This window comes from Haliaeetus leucocephalus, unplaced genomic scaffold (assembly GCF_000737465.1).
Source record: "Haliaeetus leucocephalus isolate CR32 unplaced genomic scaffold, Haliaeetus_leucocephalus-4.0 Scaffold973, whole genome shotgun sequence".
Lineage (NCBI taxonomy): Eukaryota > Metazoa > Chordata > Aves > Accipitriformes > Accipitridae > Haliaeetus > Haliaeetus leucocephalus.
In genome coordinates, this window is record NW_010973409.1 from 769,859 (window position 1) to 796,767 (window position 26,909).

The window sequence follows — 26,909 nt, forward strand, 5'->3', positions numbered from 1 at the left end:
AGTTGTAAGGCACATTTAGTAAAGCGGCAGACTGAACTACTATACAGGAAGGACTGGATTAAATAGAGCAAGGCTCAAACTCATGAAGACAACTAGGCTAATATGTGGTTTCCTTTAAAATGTAGGAGCATTTGCTGGAAACCTGGAAGAAGGAGAAAACCTAGATATATCAGTGAATTACAGGATGACTGCATTACCAAGGTCATGTGCACAAGGGAAAAAATATGTTATTTTACAATACAGCAAATTACTCCCAGTGAAGAGAAGGAAGTATTAATGCTATTGTACAAAGGGTTGCATCAGCTGTCCCAGAAAAATGAATTCAAAGTGGAACAGATCCAAAGAAGGGTCACTGTTGCAGCCAGAGGTACAAAATCCCTAAGTTACTGCAAATGCATAGTGATGTTGACATAGTTAGCCTAGAAAATGAAGATGCAAGAAGGATTTTTGTCTATAAATTAATGTGGTGAACAACCAGAAGGGAGAAGAGTTACTGAAGGTAGGGGAGAATGTTTGGCTGAGAACGGATGGATGTAAAATGAATAGGAGTACCTTTAGGTTGAAAATTAAAAATGCAGGGCTAAGCCTCAGAGCAAAGGTGTTCTGAAACAAGCCTCCCAATAGGATTATCAAGACACAAAAAATCAAACTATTTAATCAGGTTTTGGAAGGGATTATATATAGCATGGTTCCTGGATACAGCAGGAATCCTGAGTCTTATAAACTGGTCACTAAGTCCTTAGAGTACATTATTATAATTTTTACACAACTCCTGCACTAGATAAAGCATGATGTAATCATAAGTAATATATAGATTAGCTAGTTTCTCCTACTTATGTAAATTGGTCCTTGAATACGCTTGCATAACATAATGGTAATTTATGGAAGCGCTTTTGTTCTAAGGATTAGCAAAGTGCCAGAGTCTCCTTCATCAACTTATTGCTGCAGGCATGATTCTCTTCTTTTTCTCACTGTTTCACACCTATGCAATTCAATTTTCTTAAGCAAAGTTAACACTTGATTTATACTGGTAAAAATCAGTTCCAATATTTCACTTTGCAGCTAGGACAGGCTTATTTTAATATTTAACAGGAAAACCCTAAACATTAATAGCATCATTGTGAGGCTGTGTTTAGAGGCATCAGTCAAGATAGGCCCTTGTTCCACCAGACTTTTCACAAACATCTAGTAAAAGCCATTTAGTGGTATGACAGTTTCATAATTTAAATAGATGGGATTAAAAAGAAGACAAATGAGAAACTGAGGCAGGAGAAGAAAGAACTTTTCTCCAAGGTCACACAACAGATCCGTGGCAGACGAAAATGTATCTGTCACTAAGTGCTCCTAAGCCTATGTGCATCCTTTGAAACCAGTGTGCAGAAAAGGCAGGCTCAGGTCAAAAAGGAGCTCCAGCAAGGATGAATATGGCTATGAATTATATTTATAGCTGAACAAGTATGCATGATTTCCATTTGGAATTCGCTCCCAATAACAGTTGAATCCTCTGGGACAAAGCCCCATATGAATACCATATTTAAAAAAATAATAATACAATAATTAACTTTGCAGTTTATACCTTGATTCTTACATAACTCGCTTCCTACTCAGCTGCATATAAAAGGACATCTTGTCAATAGCCTGAAACTTGACTTGATGCTTCAATAGCAGGAATTCACATTTACAACTTTGACAGGTTGTGCCAGTCTTTATAATTCTTATTTTGGAGTCATCATAGTTACAGTGCTGCCCGTGCAATTCTCCAGTTGTGTAACACAGCTGTTCCTCGACAATGTTCTTCTGGGTTCACAGGGCTGTGCCCTTCTCCAAAGCTGCCCAGTGCCTCATCTCTAATGGAAATGCTGATTTTCTGCAGTGCAGGGATGGACTTTGGGAAGCCAAAAGGAGATCCAGGTCCCTTTCTGCTGGAGAACTGTCTTGCAGCAACATCCTCTATCCTTAACTGCACTATGGAAATGAGAACCACATCTCCATCATGGGAAAGGGACCCAACACTGTGTGCAGCAGGCACCCACAGTAGATCATACCCAGCCTTGTCACCAACTAGCGTGAAATCTCTCTGCTCCCAGAGCACAGAGCTTATTCAAAGCTTTTTGCTGCCTGTGGCGGATGAAAATTGTTGCCTTTCCTTTCCACCCTCACAGAACTTGCACGTTCGGCAATTGCACTATACAACCATCTGTGTTGCGAGCAGGTTTGTGTCCCACTTACTACATGCATATCGTCTGACTTACTTAAGCCAGCACAGCAGAACTCTCACTGCAGAGCTGTGGATAATATTGGCATCAACTGCAAGACAATGGACATTACCAGGCAAAAAATAAGAGATGGTCCATGATGGAGGATAAATTCGAGAGGGCTGTAATATACATGTATCACATGCCTCTCTAGTTCACAGCACAAATATGCATGCGTAACCATAATGCAATACACATGGCAAAATATTTGATGGTGAGCTAAACTGAGAAATCATCTGACAAATTTATATCACATGCTTACCTAATTCACCACTCTGCTGAGCCCATTACTTTCTGCACACTCATTAATCTAACTGTTGGCCTATAATTAATACCATGTGCTTACGCAGTCCATCGCTCTCTCCCGATCCTATCACATTCTGCCTACTTATTAATCTACCACCTGGACAGTAACTAACTTGACCAGTACTGAACCAGTGAGGAATTTTTGCTCAAAACAGCAAACATGACATATGAACCTTAGAGTTCATGTTCAGGTTTTTGACTTGGTGTACATTTAAAACTTGATGTAAATGCAAATCTACATGCAACCAGAGACGTTACATATATTATATGAAATAAATAAAGTATTAGTGATTTTCAGTCTTAGTTGATGCACATGAAGTTGAAAAAGTTAAAACAGACTGCAGCCTTTGTACAAAATTAAGAGATTAATTTTTTAAAAAATGCACTACATTATTCCACAGAAGGTACTCTAATATCTATTGATTAATAACTATCTTTTAAAAAAATAGTCCCCTTTGATAAAACTTACTGCTTTTAAACAGCTGTTGTGTTAAGATTTTTCTTGACAATGAAGGTTGATGGTTAAGGTTGCATCTTTTCTGTTAAAAAGAAATCAATATTCCATAACCTCAACCAGAATTTCCTGGCTTCAAAATCTCTGGGGTACCTTTCAAATTTAGTGTCAGCTGCCTTCTCTTCCAAATATCTTTTCCATTTACGTTTATAGATTTGTATTAAATATATATATGTTTTTTCCGCTAATGTAAATGTCTTTAAAAAGATCTTAGACTGATGGTTTATCCATTTAGTATTCACACTATCTGTAGAATATTTGAAAGAAGAGAAAATTTTACTAGAACTCTTAAGCCTTTTTAGGTTAAAACAGCAAAGCACAAGTTCCTCAAATGCAAGGGCCTGTCTACTGGAAACGCTTGTGGTTCTCGCATCCATGTTTTCTAAGTGAATCCATATGTGGTGTGTCTTGCTGCCATCACAAAAAATGTCCAGTTTCACTAGGGGGCTCTAGCAGAGTGTCAAAAAGGGTTGGAAATCTAATTTGGATATATCTTTTTCTTCCATTCATATTAATTAATATTAATTTCTACAACAGCAGAACAAATGACTGCAGCAATAGTCTGATATGATTACAGAAGAGCTGTATAAGCAAACGTACAAACCCCTACACCTGAGTACGAGATGCAACTTGAGTGAATAATTTACACCTGTTTCCTTTAAGAGGCGTGAGTTGGTTGAGCTTGGGCACTGCTTTTCTGTCCTGGGTACTCTCCTCAACACAACAGCACCTGGCACTAAAGAGGGTTGGTAAGGGCATGCTCACCTGAGTCTGAAATGACCCATTTAGTAGCACTGAGACAACACCTATATACGGTGGGTGCTGGGTGACAGGCAGGCAGAAATGACCTCATGCAAGCCTGCCTGTCCCAAAGGAACATTGCCAATTACTGTCTTGATTATCAGAGTTATAGAGTTGGCAGTCCTTGATTTTCTGCCTCGGGAAACACGAATTAAAATTGTTCAGCAGAACTTTGGCATTGGTATTTGATTAGTTATTTCAACCTCCAAACTCTTTAGCCTTAAAAGTTCAAGTAAGTTCATGTTCAAAGGATCTCTTAAAAATACACAGCTAAAAGTTAAAAGACTAGCTGGAGATTCCAATTTCTAGGGATTATTTCCTGTTTACTTTTCATACCAGCTAGCCGAACTCTCACATTTCATCTCAGAGGCAGGACTCAACTGTCTGCAGAGGACATAATTTTGTTCCCTTACACTCAAACAGGCAAATGCAAGATGGACTCCCAGCTCTATTTGCTAAAAAGGTAGAGCAACACACGGGAGGTAAAGAAAGCTGTTTCGGGAAAGGGACACTGAACGGAGCACAAGGAACTTCTTTGTTTGAGAGCGTAGGAATCCAAACACTGAAACTGCTGTGGTATTTTGGATATTATCCAAAACAACAGAGTCGCTAGTGAGAAAATGAAAACTGATATATTTCAGTTGGACAGTTTGTACATTTTATGCTACATTCATGCACAACAATCAAAAGGCAAGAATCTGGAGCCCTCACTCAGCCTCGCTTCTCACCAAAGTAGGGGGTTTACGCTGCTTATGAAACAAGAAACGTTTTTGTTGTTGCTTTTAAAGACAGACAGATTACATTCAGCCATGGGCCAGAGGAAGGAAGACAGAAAAAAACAACAAGGGTGTTTGTTAAGACATTGACCTTTCTAAAAGGGCTGTAAGGGCTTGAGAATCATCCTGAAGAGAAGTTGTACCCAGCGCACTTTATCATTATCAATAGTAGGTTTTTCCATATGCTGCTCTGCTTGTACCCTTCATGCTGCCACTGGCATATTCCTTCTGCAGCTATTATGCAGAAACTATTCCAGACTGACAAGAACATCTATCTGTGCATAGCCAGTGATTACCTATGGTCACACAGCCTTACTTGCAAATGAAAGAAGGTAAGTGTAAAACCAGTGTGCACATACAGTACTAGGGCAGAGCATTTCTGTCAGTTCACTAAAAAAAATTGCCTTTAGAGAGGAAGAGTACATGTATGATTTATAATAAAGATTTGAATCAAAAAAGTTCTACACAAATGTCATTGTTAATAACAATGAAATTATCTATATGTGAATTGACTTTAAACAACATGTTTTTCAAAGTTTTCCCTGAACCATCAGACAGCCTTTGGGGACTACAGAAAAAACACACTAATATGGCAAATGTTATAAATCCTCAGAATAACTCTTATCCCATTTATGTTTTGATTCTGTCATCGCTATCCATCTATCCTTATCCTGAGGCAGTAATGAAATACAAGACTTGTTTCAAGTAGGGATGAGTGAGCACTGTACTTTGAAAGCTATAGTTAACTAAACGGAGCCCAGACTGCATCAGTGCATTAAATGTTATGCCAGTATAAATCCAAACCCACACTGCCATAACTCTTCTGGAGCTTGTCTTCCATTACAGCTAGTGAGAGGAAACAGGGCACATGGCAAAGCAACAAAACTGGCAAATTTGAGGCGTTCTTACTCAGACACAGTGCAGTCAATATAGTCAAAAAGTGGTGAAGGCTCTGTTTACAAAGGGTACATTTTTCAAAAGTGTCCGAGTCACACATTAGCCTCAAGGTAAATTTGTCATCCTGTTCACATGATTCAGGAATCCTGGTTTCCAAAATCCTAAATATTGTGCAAGCACAAAGATGTGAGAGGTTTTTACATGTGACCCTACTATGCCAGCAGAAGAACATTTTTAATACTATTTATTCTGAAATAGCAATGCAACCTATTTGATATTAATTTTCAATGGCTCTTAGTATAAGGCTAGCAAAAATCACTGATAACAAAAAATAAAAACCCTTTTAAAATTGTATTTGCAGTTGCTCATTGGCATCAACTTATGATATCAAGGTTAAAAGTTACAGGGACAATCATGAGTAAATTATGATATACCTGCAGAGTCCTTGACTACCCATCTGAGTCTCTCCCATCAGGAAAAAAAAAAATTCTGACTGTTTTTTTCTCATAGAATGTCATTTTGGTTGTCATCTGCTTTTAAGGAGATCACAAAATTAAGAAGATAAACAAGGTTGGGGAATGGAAAGCAATATATGCAAATATTTTCCAGTTAATATATATGTTACTGTTATTTGTTAGGGTCAGAGGTTCATCTGGTTGTAGTTAAAAAGTTACAGAAGGAATTGGAGATACAATATTTTACTATAGTGGTTTTTTTTTAATCCGCCAAGTAAACAGATACAGAATGCACACATCGGGAATATGTGGCTGAAATCAATATATGAAGGGAAAAAAATGAGCAACATGTCTGGCAGGCCAACCTACGGCAGGGGATATGACTGAAGAAAGAGTATAGTACTTAAATGAGTGGGCAGGCAGGTGGCAATGGAGATGAGATGGGCAGGCAGAGAAGAGACAGGCAGAGAGAGGGTGGTAGTGCTGTGGGGCACAGCTCTTCGCTCCTGCCAGCAAGCTTGCCAGCCTGGGAGAAAGCTGTCCGGTCTGTGCACAGCACCCTTAATGAAAAACCTCGTTTGTCTCCTCTACAGCATGGTCCTGCCTATTTTTCTGTCATGAGGGATACTACGCAGTGTTAAATTATACATAAATATGAAGTAGGACTTTCTGTCGGAAATGAAAAGCTAATCATCCAGTAACACGATTTAGTGGATGCTTATAATCAAAACAAAGAATTAACCACCAGCATTTGAGCAATTCAAACTGTGCTTTCTGTATGAGTTCATCTCTACTCATGAAGAATAATAGAGGCTTAACAAAATATTCTCCTTCCTGGGGCAAGGGGAACGTAATATTTATCTGCACTGGTTTCCAGTGGGACATCACGTGCCACAATCAATCATCTCATAAAATATTATGAAGTAAAGCAGTGGCAATTTAGATAATAACGTGGCAAACTAAGTTACAAGAAGAAATAAAAAGCTAACCAAATTAGAAAGTTCCCAGTTTTATCAGCTCACAGGGTTACCAAAGCTCACGTCTTAAATTCTGCCAACTTTATTGTAATGTTTTCTTCTTTTTTTTTTAAGCTATGGAGCTGCCTAGAATAGAGTCTATAGTTAGGCATGAAACTACAGCAAACTTACAATGGACACAGATTCTTTATTTTCTTTCAAAACAGGCCATTAATTCTGATGTCTCTTGAGTCCTCTGTGTAGTAATTCTCTGACAACTTTTCAGACATTTTTAATAAAGAATTCATCTCTGAATGAAACCTGGGGAATGGTAGTTCTGCCTTTTTTCTTTTATACTTCTTCAGCACTAAATGCCTCATGTCCATTTGTTTAAGAATATAATCTTGGGAAACACATGGGAAAAATCTTTCAGTGAAGAGACTGGGATTGTTACAGACAACACATGGAGGTAACCCACAATGGGAATGACACTGGAACTGAAATGTTACACCACTTATCCACTGTCCCTCTGCTTTTCCACCTACAAGCACACATTCTTTCATTGACACAACTCTCTGGCTTGCAATGAACACAAATTTAACTCAGAATATTGAGAGTGCCACTCACTGTAAAAGTTATTTTTCTGTTCACAGCCCTTTACCAAGGGGTAAATACATCCAACTACCACAGCAAAAGACCTCTTCTAGTACTGCAGAAAAATGCTTTGCTGAACATTGTCAAATAAAACTCACACACACATACACACAAAAACTGGGATTGGTAAAATGCTTAGGTTTTCCTTTTAGAAAGGGAATCTTTCTGCAAGGATCAGAGATCCTTTGGCTTCCACAAGTCTGATAACTCATCATATACACACATCTTAGATTTCTTGTGGTCTGCAATTAAATCCAAATATTAGAATACAGGGCTGATTTTAACTCTGAGTTTGTTTGATACAGCTCATCTCCCTACAAGGAACACAGTGGTAGCTTTATTCCGTTGAGATGGAAACTGTCACCAGGGTCTGGAGAGAGGTGCAGCACTGCAGCAGTAGGAACTGGTCTTCCAGAAGACAGTAAGTCCCACACTATGGTCATTGCCTGGTGAGAGAAAACTGAAGAACGTGTCTCCAAAGAGTTGAGGGATGAATTACCCGTGTGCTACTAAACAAGTATGTAGTGTAATTATATCCATGTTGTTGTAGAGCTAACTTCCACCAGAGGTTACTCTGTCATGAAGTCAGAATATTTGAACACAAATGTGAATAATAAACAATCCTGAACTATACACCTTAATTTTAATTTTACCCTCCTGATATAAATCAATGTATTGATGCTTATGTGGAGTATACATTCGAATTCTGATTAATGACACTGTTAAGTGGATCCATACCTGAGAAATTGATCAAAGGTAAAAAATGAAACTAAAGCAATCTGTACACAGTGGGATTCAGCATGTTGTTTCCTTGTGGAATATCACTAATATTTAGGCAAAGTGTGTCAAAACTTTTCTGTGAGGTAAACATACTGCACTGCTTCTAATGAATGTTGGTAGAAGTGTAATGCAGCTTTAAGTAGTAGTTATAAGTTGATGAAAGCTGACAATTGACTCAAGGAAAAAAAAAAAAAAAGAGTTGACTGGTCAAATCATAAAGCAGATTTAGATTTGGCAGAGACTCTGTAAGACAGCTGTGCTTCACCCTTTTCCAGTCCCTGAAATGCATTACTGAGGCATTGAGGATCCTTTAAAGTATATACAACTACAAAGGACTTTTTTGATGGATAAGCATATAAGGGAGGGGTAACGTGTTGATCCTAGCAATTCAAAGTATGCAGGAATACAGTTATCTTCCAGTCCCTGAAGAAAAGCTTCAGAAGCAACACCTTAGAGCTTGTTATTCTCTTACAATCAATGCAATTAGACAACATATCACCCATCTTCTCCTTTTTCCTAAATCAAATGGTGGTCCTTAAAGAAGCAGAATCTTTAGGAGGGCTCTTGTCAAAGGGAGCAGCTGGCTGCTCTTGCATGACCTAGGACTTCAACGTGGCTAACAAGCACAGCGGGGCTACAGTGTAAGCACTTTTAGCTGGATATAAGCAAGTATCCACTTACTGTTGGTTGCATAACATATGGCGGATGAGGCATCCATGAAGTACTCTGGACCTGCATATCAAATACTTTCAATTAGCACAGAAAATTTTAAAACAGAACTGAAAGATTTACTTGAAAATATTCTTTCTATTACAGCTATGGAGCTAATTTTGGCAAAAGACTTAAGTCATGTAACTCAACACAAAATTCACTTATGTTTCATAAAGTTATTCATGAAGGAAAAAGCTTTCAAATTTAATTTGATAATGTTTTCTACCGAAGTCAGAAGTCTGAGCAATTGTACCACTTCTATGATCCACTCCATTTTATCTCATAAAGCAGTTTTCAATATTCCATGTTGTCCTATTTTTTCATTTGTATTGTTTGCTTTCATCCATCAATATAATCATGAACATGTCATCCAACCGACAGTGCAGGAGACATAAAATGTTCAAAGTTTATTTTCAAAAGTATCTGTATGAACTTTCAAAGGTATAACATTTTCAGAGATCCCAGAATGATTTATTCTGTTTTCGGCAAGAACTGCAGATCTAATTCAGAGTTTTTGAAGCTTATTCTAACTGAAAGCTTCCATGGCAATGCTGGCTTAAGATGTCCCTGCCCCCCAGGATCAGCTCTTACCTTGGGCATTGTGGGGTCCATTCCCACCAGAACTCTATATGCCTCACCAAAGTCATTGTTGTTCTGCCTTATGACTGACATGTAACAGATTCCATGGATACACCAATTTTACTAACAATTACATGCATTACAGAGTGCTTGCACATTTGTTGTGGCATCGCTGAGCCATAACTCCTTCTTGTGCTAAGTGTGAATGGCCCATATGCTATCATAATTCAGACTCAACCCCAAGAACTGTGTACCCTAGTTTCCTTTTGCATCAGTCTGGGAACCACAACACAGTGGAAGTACACAAAAAATATAGCTGTGCTACAGCCATCAGTGGGCACCTCACTAGCTATCCCCAAGCTCACAGAGTTGGGCATGTGGCATCTCAGACTGAGCATGAGCAGGGATGACTAGGAGAAAGTTACAAGGTCCTGATTCTCCAGATGCCCTGCGATTTTGTTAATGAAGCAAGTGATGAGAATTAATTGTATAACTGTGTGCTTCAACACTTGCTGAAGTTTATCAAAGTAGATTTTTTTGTTGAAAAGCAAGCTTAGTGAAACATCTTCAGAACTAAAATCAGTGCACACACATGCAAACACACCTCTACTACAAAATTTTCTGTTGTGAATCCCTACTAGTTAAAATATATTAGAGCTGCCACAGCTTGCTGCTGTTGATTGCTCCCACTCTTGCAGTTCCTCCTCTGTGCCAGGGCAAATGCCTTTGGGTTTACACTGCAAACTATTCAGCTTACACTGCAAACTATCTGTGGAGAATGACATGGGTTTAAAAAAAAAAAAAAAAAATCAACGGTTTTGGTGCAAATGCATCAAACCATGAACCGATGCAATGGTTCAAGTCAGGATGGGAGAAGGGAGCCACTATGAACTGTGGAGCAGTGGGGGGAAGAAGTGCCTGGGTGGCCTGAATTCAGTGGCCTGAGTAAGAGGGAGAAGGTATGACTCCTAAGCCAGCTTTGCGACTGAGAAAAGCACATGGGAGCTGCACTCATATGTCTCTGGCACTGACATTTCTTTGGTGTTGCCATTTACTGAAATTTACTGCGTTTATCTCACCAAAACAACTTTTGTTTGGCAAGTGTTACACAGCCATCTAAAATTAAATAACACAAAAGTCGAAGAAAATTACAAGAATAATTTACCTTTGAAAATCAAGTTTGAAACACAGTAAGTGTAAGCACAACCTCCCAGAATTACCTGTAAGCAGTAGCATACCATCTCCTCCCCCCCGCCCCCGGCAACAAACCAGCCCTAACATTAAGAACAACCCACCATGCAGCTTTGCAAGTTTTGGTAGCTTATCTCAGGTAGGACTCAGGACTGGAAGGGCACTGATGCTACAGGACAGAAATAACTGAAATGGGAAAGTATATAGCCAATGACCAGCTTCAGAGTGAAGTGATATGTTCCCAGAGAATGGCTAATAATAAAACTATACAACCTGATTTTGACTTCCATCTCAGAAAGCCAGAGCACAGCAATAATTTCCCAGTGGAGATCTGTGAGGGATATGCTGAAAAGAGAAATTCTGAACGACAAAACGTGTGGGAGACTAAAGAAGGATATGAGGACAGTTATCCTCAAGTAACTTGCTTTGTCAGGGATTATTGGATAAAAATGAGTGCTTTTAAAGGATGCTGTTACTGGAGGAAATACTGCTGAGGTCAAAAGGTCAAAATACAATGCAGTCAACATAAATTATAAAAAAATGCATTTAAAAAAACTTCTGGCTAATGAAGTGGAGCCAAAATGACAAAACATTTCAATAAGAATGATAAGCTTCTGCTGTTGTCAACTGGAAATGAAGCAAAATGCTGCTTACTAGAGAAGCTGATTGAAATAAAAAAATCATGGTGGCTTTCATTGCTAGTGTAAAAAATGCAAGAAACACTTAAAACCCTACACCAAATGATACCTGAATACTACTAGAAAGCCTTTTGTTTAAAGTGTGACTCAAGAATGCAAGCACTCACACAATTTTCTGTGGTATACGCTCTGCCTTCATCCACATCCAAAACTTAATTAACTGGGGAACATAGTAGACAAGCGCAAATCTGACGTACCTGATATGTAGAGACAGGGGAAGCAGCAATGAATGGCGTGATTGATGTCTGTGGAATCATGCGGTTTGTTGGAATACTGTACGGTGAGGAATAAAATCTGCAAACAAAGAACAAAAGCGAGATTTTTTGAACCTTTCGTCTGCTAGGCTCTGACTAACTAATTCACTGCCTCCTGGGCAAAGACAAAAAGAGTCTACACAGGTAATTATGTCCATCTATTTCCAAAACCACAATACAGAAGATGTGATGGCTCCACTGAACAGATCTTGAAAATGGAAAGGAGGAGGAATATTTACACAAAGCATATTTTTTTCACTTCAACTAGCACAAATATAGAACTTTGCAGTACAAGAAGTAATTATCTGAAATGCAAAGACAGCTGATTTTCCAGAGTGCTAGCTAGTGAAAAGAAATTTCTTAGGCGATATCGAAGACAATATTACTGATTTCATTTTTACATGTGGTACTGTTTTCTTTTCAGATCTTAATGCTTCAGTGCTGAGAATAACACATTCCACATACATGCCTGAATTATTTCATTAAGGGATGGCTACAAAAACTCTGGCTGAAATTTTCATATTCAACTAGGCAGAGAGCAAAAAACCCACTTTCTGGTGAAATGTATCAGGAATTATGAGTTTAAATGCCCCAGGCAGCACTGAAAATCTCAGATTTAGTTGCTTTTATTTCCACTGGTGCATGCTATGAACAAAAGTTGCACTATCTCTTGCTTGATGCTAATAAATGTTATATTCCTTCTCCTTCCCTGTGGGTTAATGATAATTGATAAAATTATCACTTGGAAAACATCACTACTAGTGGATTGTGTAAGTACTTAATATGTGTGTGCTTGTAAAGATTTTTCCATTTGCCCTTTTTTCAGTTTTAACTGTAAGCCAGAAGAATAAAGTTGCTTAAAAAAAGAATGTTTGTGGTCTTACAGCTGTCAAAATGCTGATATTTTGGACTCCGAGAGAGAGAAACACTCCTGTGCAGTGTTCTCTTGTCCAATTTAAACCCCATGCAGATCCTTCTCATATAGCATGCACCAGTCTTACAAGTAAAACAAGACTTTGCACATATGTTCTCTCTGTAACAGTGAAGCAGATTACACTCCCTGTCTTTTTATGGTTTTGTGTTTTGTTTTTTTTTTTCCCTCCCCACGCTGAGGCAATCAACAGAAGCTTTCCATGAGAGCCATGCAACAAAAAAATCATTACTGGTGTTTAAACAAGTGCTCTATTTCCTGATCACCCTGGCATCCTGGATTTAGTACTAATCAGTCTAGTTCAGACTGGATGCATTCATTCTGGATGCAGGCTCAAATAACTACCGGCTTCATCCAACCAATAGCCTCAGAAAAACAGGCTGCTGTCTTTGAAGGTTGGGCGGAAACATTCAAAGTTAGGAGGGGAGAGGGAGACAGAGAAGCAATCATTTGTTCTCTCTATTCCAAGTAAGATTTTAAAATGCCAAAAGCAGCAGGTGGCGTCTGAGTGATTTTTTGTTTAATAGAAATATATTGCTATTTTAGGAACATTTATCTGCCCTTACAAAGCTCTCACAGAGACTATTTTAAAACTGTGCCATTGCCCAATTTTATGTATATCCTATTACGAGAACTTTGAGGCATTTGTATCCCACTGCTTGTATCAAACATTAAGTTCATACAACATTGCAGGGGAAAGGATTTTTACAGCACTAGCTGGGTTCATCTACGGCATTAGCATGATGCATATGTTATCCAAGTCCTGTTACAGGGGGCTTCTCTCAGATCAAGGTTAACCAGAAATCACTTTGGCTATGCTGTTGCTAAGTGGATGAACTAAGAAATGCTGCGTGCAGCAAATGAAAACAGTCAATGGCAGACTGACAGAATTTACTCTATGAGTAAAATGTATAATGTATAGAAATACATACAAACCTCTTAAACTGACGGACAGTATAAAAACAAAACTCTTTTGAGAAAACAACACAGTTTTGCTCATTCTGTTCTCATTCTGTCCATCAGCTTGGCACTGATGCTGCGTTCATACTTATACTGCGTATGAACTGCTCGGACAAAGACGAGTGCAGGGGAGAAACAACTTTCCATTTGGAAGTAGTGCTGATTCTTTAGAATAAACTCTTCAATAAATCCCAGCAAATACTACCGAATTTACGGAAAACGTGTGCTAAGCCAAGAACTTGACAGACAGCTAACTATTTCAGTTTCAGCTTAGAGATGCAGTTATCTGAATAGTACATAAGCTTGTGGAATATGAACTCTGGTAATGTGAAAAATACAGCCCTTCCAACAGCCCTGCCAATACCATTTATCTGTCGCAGTTTGGAATGCTCTCAAATAAGCATCAAATAAAACATACTATCAGGACACTCAGCTATATTTTGTAAATTCATGCACCAGAGCATCAAAGAAGAGAAAGGAAGGAAATCTGATGCAGCAGATGGCAATGTGAGAAAATCCAGTTTATAAATTTCAATTTTAATAATAATAAATAGAGTTTAACAATCTGAGTCACTGTGACAGGCTGTAGGTCAAACTTTTTGCAATCAGGAATCCCTTATATCCAGAGACAAAGGCTTGTGTTCCTGCCACAGTGTCACTTGTGCCCAAAGGGATCTAAAAGAAGGATGAGGATATCTCTGCCACGCATGAAGTACAGTGGTATGGTGAGGATAGGAGTGTCCTTGCTGAGGACAGACTCTAGCCACACCCCCCCCCCCCCCCGGGGGCGTGAGATGATCAACCTGCCACAGTGCTGGAGCCATGCACTGCCCTGGCAGGACCTGCTCACAAAGAGGGCTCAACATGCTCTCACCTATGGGACACGGAGGCATCTCCCCAAATTCCCTTTACATACAAATGGGCTAATGTCCTAATATGTAATTGGCATAAGTGGCATGCTGGGGACCTAACAAAAGACAAGAGGAGCAAAAATGCAGGAGTGGCCTGTTCTGGTGTAAACCCTACAGCATCCCAACAAGATCTGCAGCTGTTGACCTTGCCGTATTTGATCTTAGGCTTTCCTTTTTTTTTTTTCCTTTGGGCTCAGGGGGAGGTGAAATGAGGTGAAAGATGCATGTTGTAAGTAAGTCCAAGGGGATACGGGATTCTCAGTCATCAGAATATGTACATCAGAAAGAGGAGTGGAAAGAGAGATGAATTATACTGACTTTGACTCATTTTAGATATATTCAATTATGCCCCCAAGTTTCCTGGCATTAAAATGTAAAGTATCTGGTATGGTACTTTGAGAGCTGTAAGCTTTGTGGTAGTTGACCTGTGGGCTCTAAGGAAAGTTCTCCAAAAGGTGTAGCTGCATTTTCTGCAAATGCATTTGCATCCTTATATTGGCCTGGGCAGTTTTTTGCAGGCTTGAGCCAGTGTCCCTGCTCCTCAGCTGCAATTGCAATGCTAGAAGCAAAAGCGTAGAAAGGCAGGCAGCAGGGGTGAGGCAAAATGAACATTGCCCTTGTATTAAAAATAGACCTTTTCAGCATGCCTAGATTCCATAAGCACAGGGAAAACTCATCACTAGGAAGCAAAAAGATGTGCCTGGATGCTCCTGAAGAGGAGTTTATAAAGGGCTCAAAAGAAAATGTTTTTAAGAGATGTTAAAAAGAATCATGTTCCCAGTACCTCATCAGGCACACACAGGCAATGCTTTAAGAACAGTTTCTGTTGCTTAACAGACAAATAACATACTCCCCTCCTACATCAACCCTCCCCCCGCGTTTGGGGACTGCATTGTCTGTAGCGTCTGGTCGCTACTTCCCTGCCAAAAAATAGAAAAAAACAATCCATATGGTTCCCATCCTATGGGGGAATGTGCAAGCTTCCACACAGAATCTGCACAAGAGCAAGATCCTGTTTGCACTGCAATAAACACCATTTGCTCATGCCTCGTGCCTGCGGGCAGTACTGAAAAAGTTAGATTCATAAATAGTATCCTGGGGCTCAAATAACGTTAAGAGTATTACCAAGCGTTATCAAGGCAGCAATTTTCTGTTGCAATAAGCCACACAGTCAGATGTTTGAGATGAAAAAGACCTATCTGAATATTGAGCCCATTGGCCAGCAAATGTGCAGTATAGTCCCCCAGATATCAGATATTAAACTGATACAGCACATCGCAATCTGAGTCAAATGGCCAGGAGGACTCAAGCCTCAGGAACATTTAAAATCAGCATCCTTACAGTGCAAGTACAAGAGCTCTATTTGTTCTTTGTGTGAGTGCATTAAACCACTAAAACAATATTAATACCACAAATTGAAAAATCAATAGCATATTACAACGGGCACAGTACTCCCCAAAATAAAACCTGAGTACCTTTGTAAATGCAATTCAGAAAAGGCTGATTATAAAACAAAAAAGGCACAGAGAGATTGGCAGGGGAAAAGAGCTTATCTACTGTAGTGTGCGGTTACCACGTCTTCAGTAACTCATACTGCAATGCTACGGTACACTATGGGCCAGATTCTCTACTCCATTATACCAGTTTTACGCTGATGTAACTCCACTGGATGCTTAAACAGAGTTACATGGGCATAAAAACAATATAATGAAATGGAGAATCAAGCTTTACAATGTAATAGACTGAGAAGAAAATTATCTATTCCTTTGTGGGGAAAAAATCTTCGCTATTTTTAGTGAAAGTCTCTCTCACACTCTCTTTTGTTTTATTCCTGCTATAGATTTTCAAGGCAAATACACAGTTATGCAGTAATAAAAGTGATAGTACTACACCATGAGCAGCGAGAACCCACCTTTTCATTTGGACAACATACAAGAGTCCAGATTCTTCCCTGAGGTTTTCTTATGCCCCAACCCAAAACCTAATATAATCCACACCTCTTAATTTTAAACACCAGTCCGTGACACCTGCAGAGACATGACTCTCTAGTAGGCCTCCATCCTCCATATAATCCTGTGTGGACTTAGCAACTTACATGCATCAAAATGCATCTATCAACCCGATAAAGGATTCTAACAGACATCAGCATATGCAGTCAATCTTTCTTTTTAAGTTTTATCGGTAATTCGTACTTCACCTGAATCTTCACCTTGGTTTGGGCATCTTTACATTTCCCGTCTCCAGCCTCAGTTCACTAAGCTCCATGCTGGTGGACACCCAAAGGACTGAGGGACTCATGCTTATCACAGCACATCAATGAGTCCTGAGCTGTGTGCACGGTCAACACCCACTTAACCTGACCGCCACATCAAACAGGCCTGAAGGTGGTCTTTGTTTTACAGACCTTTGGGTAACATTGCTCCATGCAAACCTTAACAGCTTGGTCCACCTTACTGCCAAAGTATTATGCAGCATTTTACCCACAGGGTGGGTATGGGCACACCATCCACACAAGGGGGCTGCAAGCAGCATCTTTGTGCTCACTTCCAGACTGTCCTCGTTGTGAGGAAGAGCAATGTGTTTGCCTAGCGCCCCTTCACTGACGATTAAGTTAACCCGGTTTACTTCACAGTGTTTAAGAGCCTTTAACTCTCTTTCACCATTGCCACACACCTGCTACGATAACTGTGTCTTGTGTCAGTGAGCAACAAATCACATTTGCACATTTTACAGGTAAAGCATTGAGGTGCTCCCAAACTAGCTAAAATAAAACCCATGAGCTAGATTTTTATTGTACTTGCAAGTAAAGAGGCCTATGAAAAATAGTAAAAATTTATAACTACAGGATACGTAGAGCCTATTCACTGAATGCCTGGGGAGCTAAAAAGAAACTGTAACCAAAGGGGCCTGACGATCCTCAGGTGACAGCATTTTAAAGATGCAACCAAAGGATGGAACAACAGTTGTGTAGTTTTTGGTGGACAGATCAATTTTTCCGCATAGTAAGAGCTTCTCCTCATGATACGGCATACAACCAAGATCTCACCATAAGAGCATTTTGAATCAGATGGTTTTGTCCTGATGAAATTGAAAATATTTTGACACTCTACAAAGAAGAGATATGTCAAAGCAGTAATTAATTGTCACTCTTAGAGAGATATCTAGTGCTGTGGTATATTTCATGCTTTACAAATAAAAGAACATTTAAAAAACTGCAGAGCCTAAATTCTCCATCGGGTACTATTTCTTTTCGCAATGATCAGTGACAGAGTGTTCAAACAATTGAGTGACCAAACCATCTGAGCAGCCTGAACACCTGAGCAGTATGGGTACTCTTTGATAAAAATAATGTCTGATTCTGAGATAACTTTCATAATTTAAAAAAAAAATATTCTTGAAGTAAAATGAGATTAATCTGAATGGATCATTCAAATTACAGTTTCCAAAACATTCACACAACTGACATGCAGGAATTCACTTGAAATAAAAGCCAGTTGTCTAGATGAAACCCTGGTGGATTATGAACTAGTGATGGTTTTATTTATAGCCTATAATGTGTTACCAGCTGAAAAGTATGACGATAGAGAAGACAGACTCATTTGGGAGATCAGAACAGGGAAACAGAACCAGAGGATTCTGAAATCACAACTCTGCAAACCCCCTCTTTTTTCTGAGTTGTTCTGGTTTGGCCGCTTCCTCCACAACATGGGAATATCACGAGTCCTACAAAGCTACTGCTTGTAACGGGCAATTAAAGCAAAATATACTAACTATTATAATTTTTTTTTTTTTTTAACTATGGGGAATGTTAGGTTTTTTCCTAAATGCTTCAACTAGCAGTGCCCTAACAAATATTTAACAAATAAACCCATTCTCATCTATATCAATACATTCTTCTCTTCAGCTGGAGAACACAGACAGGAGTATGCATGGAATTTGATAATCGTATCAAACATCTCTCTGATCAAAGAGTGACTGTCAAAGAGTTCAGAGTTGAACCTCCTGCTTCTCTTCAAATTGTTGTTAACCTATCTGAAAGCATAGCTAGATTTCAAGGCTCTGTTTTTCTAGCTCATGAAATAATTGGAAATATAATCATGCAGGTAAGTAATACAATGATGTAACTTCTCTACTAAATTTGAAAAAAAGGTTACAATTCTTTGTGTTGACAAATGGTAGTTGAGAAATTAAGAAAAGCGTTGCTCAGAATTTTACCCCTAAATCCCATCTGCTTACACACTGATTTAAGGCTTTCTCCCTATTTGGCATTTCTATTCAGACAATGCCATGGAAGCCAGCCAGCCTGTAGAGAGAACCCCAGATGAAGTAACAGCTCTATTATCCAAAATATGCTGGAATCTTCAACGATTATTTTAACAAAAGCAAAGTCAGTAAAGGGAAACTTTACTGGTTTCCACTTCATGACAGAGAAGGATTAAAAAACCATCCACTAGCATTTGCCAAATAGAGATGGAAACTATTAGGAAAAACAACTTCCCATTCAAATGGATATTACAAACAAGAGGGCATAAAAACAAAAGGGAAACTAAAAGAAGAACTTGACAATATAGCATTACGTGCTTCAGACAAAATATGACTGAATGAATTTGCTTCTGAATAAGTTTCACTACAGAAAAAGAAAACAGAAGATGGCATTCAAAATAATTTTTAAAAAGGCACAAGAAAACATGCATTCCTTACCCATTCTGTATAGCAGCTGTTGGATCGTAAGTCAAAGCCATGCCAGCCTGCACATAGTTAGGGAAAAAAAACAGATTTTTACTATTACTGCAGAAAAAAAAAGAAAAAGAAAAATGAAAGACATTAAACATATTCTAAGCCAAAAGGAATAAAAACTGAATGCAACTTAGATGGAAACCTAAATTCTCCAGGGAAGCTCAGATGGCCCAAAGCAGCACGGACAGGTTGGCTACGTCCCCTGCCTGAGAGATCCCTGAGAAACAGATCTGTTCAGTATGTTGGTTGTCATCTCTCCATAACATTTAGGGCAAATGGTGCTTTTGTTGCACCACTATCAGTTAATAACTCCACTGAGATCAATGCATTTACATCCCATTGCTCGCTGTAACAAGACAGGGCCAAATCCTGTTGTTACCTGTGAGACAGGTAGTTGCTAAATATTCTAAAGCCAACTTCACCAGAACTTCTCAGGAAGGAGTCTCATCTTTCCTACAAAGGCCACACCCTGCATGACCCCAGTCTAGCATTTCCCCAGGCTGTCACTCGAATTTACTGTTAATTCATTACCATGAGACAAGAAACAAAAAGTGGGCTGTGAAGCAGAAAAGACCAACCAAAAAAAAAAAAACCAAAAAACCAAAACGTGCTTAAGCTTTTAAACAAGGCTTTTAAAATACTTCAGAGGTCTGGACAGCAAAAGAATTTGTTAATGGGTTACACAGAGCCTTTCAACTGCGGTTCACCACCAAGCAGATCGTGACCTGTGTGAAAGGATTTGGCAGTGTCAAAACAGTGTCCAGTTAACAACCGTCACCACCGCCAACCATTAGCAGACGTATCCACAGGTACCACAGGAAAGGCAGGTAGAGAGCAGGGCTGGAGACTGAATTTCACGCTCCACCTTATGCTCCAAGACGGCAGTCAGGGCTGTGTGGGAAGGACCAGCTTCCTCCCCAGCATTTACTTTAAGACATGGGACTGACAGTCTCTCCTCCCACATACTGCATTTGCCTTGACTTTTTGTCTCCTGTATTTATTTTTTTTCCCTTCCCTTTTTGAAACACTTGCCAACGTGAGACACTACCAGGAGATGGGAAGACATCTCCCTTTGTGCACGGCTAGAAGAGGAGAAGAGAGGGCCCCCATTACTCAAGGTGCTGCTCTTCCTTTGGGAGCAGCTGAAAAATGGCTATGGCACCATCCCACCCCAAGGCACTGTATTTCTCTCCACTTGTCATACAGACCATATGCTCGTTGCCTGAGATGGGAGACAGCAGCATTTGCTTCAAGGACAGGTGCTTTACCAACCATGTGGCAGGGTCTGTGCTCCTGGTGGGAGCTTTTAAAGCCCCTGGACCCATCTACCAAAGTACTTTTGAATAATGGCATCTGCCCCCTTCCAGATGGCTGCTCAGACAGGTCAGGAAAGCGTTTGGGCTTGGCCGGCTCCCGCGCAGGCAGGTGAGCAGCCAGGGTAAATGCTCTGGTGACGAGCAGGCAGATAGCGGGCAGCACTCCTGGAAGAGCCAGCTTAGCCCAGCAGCTGCACGCTGGTCTAAGAGGACATGGTCCAAGTTTCCAGAGGCCCAAAATAATTTCTGATCACACTACCTTATGCAGCCAAAAAAAATGTTCATGACATTATTAAATTTGTATATTTTTCTCATTATTCTTTTAAGCAGATGCTAGGGCAAATGCTTTCCTTTTTGAAAATGCCATTGCTTTAGTAAAATATGTACTATCTCCTAAGCAAAGGATAATTCAGGAGACTAAGGCCAAGAACACATGGCTATTTTTTTAAAATGCATTCATTTCATACAAAGAAAAATAAAAAAGGCTATTTCTGCAAGTTTAAAATGTCAAAAAATCAAATTTAGGGTGACCCCAACCACTGCTAATTTTGATGTAAAAAAATAAATTAGCTTAGAAAATCATAAGGGATGATCTACTTAAATTTTTTTTACATTCTTATGTCTTACACATTCTCAGCATATTGTATTGTTTGGTAAGGTTGCATTAATTACTAATGGAAATGTATACAGTTCATTTCAAAAGAGAACCAATAGAACTTTAATATCATAAATGTTGGGGTTTTTGTCTGTAATACATTTTAGAGAAAAAATCTTCTCTTATTTTCCTTTCTCTTTTCAACACTTGTAACGTTTGTTATTGCTCTCTTTTTATATTTCTTCACTGGTAAAGACAACTAAAATAGCATGTATAAGCCCTAGAGGAACAGAAAAATTAGTTCTAACAATTTTAAAAAAACCCTTAAAAATAACTTAAGATATTCTCTGTAAATGAAGGTGTTGACTTTTTAACATCTCATCACACATCTACTCAAGACTAAGAAAAAAACCCTTATAATTCCTTGGGAAAGGAGAGATTCGAGCTTTCTAAATAAGGGAGCTTCTAGATCTAGCAGTCCTTAGAGTTGCCTGGATAAGAGCTCACTATATCCCACAGCTCACATTAGTGGACCTGGGGACAAAGTAGCAACAAGGGAGGGAGGGCTGGGAGGAAAGGGGAAAATGAACAATTGCTCTTTTTTAGTTTCTTGGAGATAAATAAAAATGATGGTGCAGAAAGGATAAATTGCAGCAGGTCTTTCACTGGAGCCCTAGCAATGCTCAGTGTCCACGTGAGAACTGCAAACACACGTTTACATCGCTTTCAGTTACGTGTCTCATGGATATTTGAGCACGTGATCGTGCACAGACCCTCAGCTTGCCCTCCAACCCCATCACACCCCAGACCTGAGTGTGGGTGCATGCAGACAAACTGCACATCCTCCATTCTCCATATATTAGCATCACGTCCATTACATATTATTGGTACTAGAAATAAGGGACACCGTTGTGGGCCTGGCGAGTACAAAATATGAAAGCCTAGACACTCATCTCCTTATCTGTGCTCCATATCTATACTGCACAGTGACAGATTACCAGAATCTGTTCAAGTACTTCAGCAGTGACCACTATAAATATCACTATCCCATTTGCCAGTAAATGAAAGTTTCACATTAGACAAATATGACACAGCATGTGGCAATATGTGCATATGGTACACCACCTACAGTTTGCCCAGTAATATCGCTAATATCCCCCATTGCTGAATAGCCTTAAACAGCTGCTATTTCAAATAGCTGCTAACAGAGGACTATTTACTTCTTTCTCATCAAGTTGTGTAATTCCTTCCTACAAAATTATGCTGGCTGGAAGCCCAGGAGAGGTAACAGTTAGCCTGGACCAGTGAAAGATTTATGGTCTGAAGCATCCTCATTCATCAGGAATAAAAACTGATGAGCAATAATAACTTACTGGAAAATTGTCTGCACTTTTCTCCATAGCACACAAACAGGAATTCCAAAAATACCAAATAAAGAATATTGGGGTTGGCCTCAGACTTCCACGTGATAGAAGTCCAGCTTATTCTGTCAAAACCAGAACTGAATATAGCCGTCACTGTGCTTAATACGGTATTAACTATACCGAGGCACTGGCTGATGTCTCCATAGCAGTCCTCTGTTGAGCTGAAGAGTATTTTCTTGCAGGTCTTTTCATCCACTGTTTTGCTCATGTTTCAGTGGAAGGACAGGGTCTTATTCCTTCTTCTGATAGTAACACTTCCTGATTAAATGCCACCTGAGAGAGTGGCACTGATGATGGAATGCCGCTTTAGGAAAATATTTGTCAGATAAATCTTCTATGAAGGAACAACTGAACCACAGAATTTTTATGCTGCTCAGCCAGATAATGGACATACACTCAGCTACTGAATGAAAATCCTGCACCTCAACATTTCAACATGCAATCCCTTAAAGTAATAAAAAAAAAAAAAGTGATATCTGCTATCAGAATAAACGCCATTCTCAATTATTACTCAACTGGTCTGTTCAGAATGTCACGTGACACAGAAATAAAACAAGCTCATTTAAAATACTTTTTTTTTAAAGGAAGTATTTAAACTCTATGTGTTTACTTATTGCTTATTTTTACCAAAGTGTCTGAACTTAAGACAAAGGAAGGAAGAGTTTTGCTCTTTTGCTGCTGCAGTTTTCTAATTATTGACATCGGTGAACAAAGAGATTCTAATAACAAAAGACCCAGTCCGCACCTTTCTTTAAATTTAAAGTGCAGGAAATATCAGAAAGCCTTTGGAAGGTGAGGGTTCCCCCAGGAAGTCTGAAGGCCTTTGTGCAAGACTTTGCTGTGAAAAATTTTCCATGGGCAAAGACAAGGTGTTCTGTTTCTGTTGTTTTCCCCCTCTCTTTGTTATGATTTGAACACAAATGAGCACATTTGCCTCATTAAAAAGGCTCTTAGACCATCACATTTGCATTGCTTATGTAAATTGGATTTGTAAATCTCTCGAAGAAATTATTAAGTTGTGGAGTGATTATTAAAAAAATGATCACATCTTCAATATCATGTGAAATAAGGTGCGTTTATTATTTCTTTTCCAAATCGCTGTGAACTCTCACAGGAACAACCTTTATGAGCCCAGTATCTGTCTTCCAGCAAACACAAACACCCATAAATGCCTGAATTTTAGGTCGCGTGATATCTTCTGTGTTGCTAGGAAGCAGCTTTCATGAACAACTTCGTGAATGATCACCACCTCAGTGTAGAGTTTTTTTCCCCCACTGTGTGCAAAAATTCACCATAATATCGACCTGCTATGGAGATGTCCTATGCCTCTTCCTCAGGTGAATCTTCCCCATTATCTCCCTGAACCTGCTCTGGCCAGCCTATGCCTAGTGCTGGAGCACCTGTGCAAAGCAAGGCTGCTGTCACTGCAGGATTTCTCATTGTGCAGGAGGCCACAGTCCCACTGGAAAAAATTGGAGGCCTGCAAATTAAAAAGGGATGAAATCCACTGACGTTGTGGGATTTCCAAGCAGGAGCTTCTCTGGGTTTCTCCTCCTTAAGGTGAGATTTGGAAAAATAAGGTTGTACCCTAGGACTCAAGGGATTTCTGTGGTGAAGCCATGTGGAAATTAGACCAGAAGATAGGTCTCTCTTCCCCATTTCCTCTGACTCATCCCCTCATCCTTTCATGCTGGAGGACTGCGGTCCCAGGGGAATGGGCGTGCTCTTGGCTGCTACAGTGGATCAATTGAAATTTCAACACTGAAATTCCTGTACTTGTTTTGATACCACCGCTAATATCTGCCAGGCATCACAGCACAAGGATCTCTTGTGGCCTGACAGCAGATACTCTGATTGAAACACTTTGAAGAAGGAAGAGAGAGGAGGGGGGGAGAAACCAGCAACCTAAATGAGATTCGCTTAAAATACCCATTTAATAAAATAAGCTCAGTCACCAGTAAAGTTAACTTGGCAGAGTTCCTTCCTTTGATTATTTAAACAGTTCTGTCAGAATGTTCCACATTATTAGAAATATTTCTGAATTTAATTCTGAATAAAAAACACCTTTCTTTTTTAGAGAAGGAGAAATCTAGAATGTAAATGTGACACCTCTTAAATATATAGATGTGTATGAAAGAAATGGAGCATTTCACAGTGATGTGTGCTCCTTAAGCAGCTGCAAGTTCTGAGAAAAAAGTAGTTGTGGAGAGAAAAATATATAATATTGAGGTCAAACATGGAAGTGATTCATGAACCTGAGAAGGTCAGAGGCTGAGCTGATAAACACAATGACAAGTTCAGATACCCAAATGAATGACAAAACCCCCTTTTTGTCCTACAGAACTGGAACGGAAGTCTGGTGTACACAGCTTCTGTTCTTGGGGTCGAGTCACTTTGTTCCCACTTCAATTTATCTGATGAGTTAAAAGATAAGTGCTGAAGTTTACAAAAGTTAAAAAGAAAAAAAAAGAGAGCATAATATCCTCCTCACAGAGACATATATAATAAAATATAATTATTCTGTTTCCACAGCCAACTCATATATTTAACCTTGCCATCTTCAGGTCTACGAACCATCTGCTTTCGGGGATCTGGCACACCCATTTTGCCATCAGTCTGATCCAGTGTTAAATCAGCTGTGGATTACAGTCACATCTGCACACTAGATGTGTGCGTTACAGTGAGTTGCAATGACTTCCAGGGACGGCTTGCAGCACTACTGAAAATCACAGCCCACAAAATATGTCGGGGATACAGCAGAACGCAGAAAAAGATCACAGAATCATGGAATCATTTAGGTTGGAAAAGACTGTCAAGATCATTGAGTCCAACCATCAACCATATGTCCTTTTCCCCTGTCTCCAATATCTGTTTATTCTGCATAAGAAAACACTGTCATAGCAGCAGAATTTGGAGGAAAACCCAACTGCAAGAAAACCTCTGGAGCAAATGGCATGACATTTTTCACTGTGGAAGGAAATCGAAAGCCAAAATGAAAACTAAGAAAACTAATCTCAGAAAGCAGGTACAGTCCTGATTCTACTTTAACCAAACCAAGGCTCTTATTATGAGTAAAACCAGTCCCTTTTAAAATCCTGATTTCAGGGACAGTGATTTCATATAGGTCATTATTTTAAAATATTTCTATGTGCTTTACAAGCTCAAAATCCAACCATTTAAACTGTTCTTTGGTATTTGTGCCACTTGGACACCTTCTCAAAATGTTGCCCAAAATGACAGCATCTGGTGTCATGAAGAATTTTTAACTCATTGCTCTGTGTCTTTTCACTTATTTGCCAGTTACCTTCTGCCCTTCTACTTTCTCCCTCTGTGTAGGGTCCTCTTCAGGTTCAATTCCTCTCTTTGCTAAACTAAGCTTTTGCTGAAAATAAGCATGCAAAATACTGACCAATGTCTAACTTACACGCATGCTAAATATATAGTAAATGTCTTTGTGCATGGTTTGCATATGAGGGTACTACTGAATATCTGAACAGGCCTGTAAATTGTCTCCCACAGAAAAGAAAAAATTATTTGTCTAGGTATAAAATACATCAGGCCTAGACACTGAGGATTATGGAACACAACTAAGTTGTACCTATCTCCTTGGAAGCATAAAAAGAAATCTATGTCTGAGTTATAAATGGGCCTGGCACAGATTTACTAATCATTTCTAAATGCCTGCTGCTGGTAAAGAAGGGACAACTGTCACCAGGATCAATTGCTTCAGCCCTTCACTGGTACTGACTTTACAAAAAAATCAGGAAGTCTCTCAAATTACCTATTGTATGTTTTTCTCTCTAAATTACTGTTTGCATTAGACAAAATTGTAATGAGTAGCAGATAAAAAGAGAAACTGTTAACAAAAGTAACATTCCCAAACTACTAGGTCATCTTATTTTTTTAAGAAAGAATTAAAAACATGTTTAATTCTTTAGACATTTCAGCAACTGATCTTGAAAGAAAACAAAGGAGAAAAGGGGAAAGAAGGAAGAGGGGCAGGGGGAGGAAATAGAGGTTAACCTCTTGGCTATTTAGAAACAAAAATGTAACCCAGATTACAGAAGCAAGAAAGTAATCAATAGAAGAATTATTGGTGGCAATTATTAAGTATCATTATAGACATGAGATCAAATTCAATGACAAGGGGGTTGCATTCAATGGTGCATGTCGCTCTTCTGATATATGCACCAATACTGTAATAGTGA

General features: G+C 39.2%; 1 protein-coding gene across 1 annotated transcript in view; it reads right to left on the bottom strand.

Annotated features, from left to right (window-relative positions):
• Positions 1-26,909, bottom strand: part of RBMS3 (RNA binding motif, single stranded interacting protein 3) — a 443,174-nt gene that overhangs the window by 53,155 nt on the left and 363,110 nt on the right. Inside the window, exons 8-10 of the mRNA XM_010584321.1 lie at positions 19,331-19,377; positions 11,771-11,867; positions 9,076-9,126 (exon numbers count right to left, since the gene is read on the bottom strand). Coding sequence (XP_010582623.1) covers positions 9,076-9,126; positions 11,771-11,867; positions 19,331-19,377 — 195 coding nt within the window. The remainder of the gene's footprint in view (positions 1-9,075; positions 9,127-11,770; positions 11,868-19,330; positions 19,378-26,909) is intronic.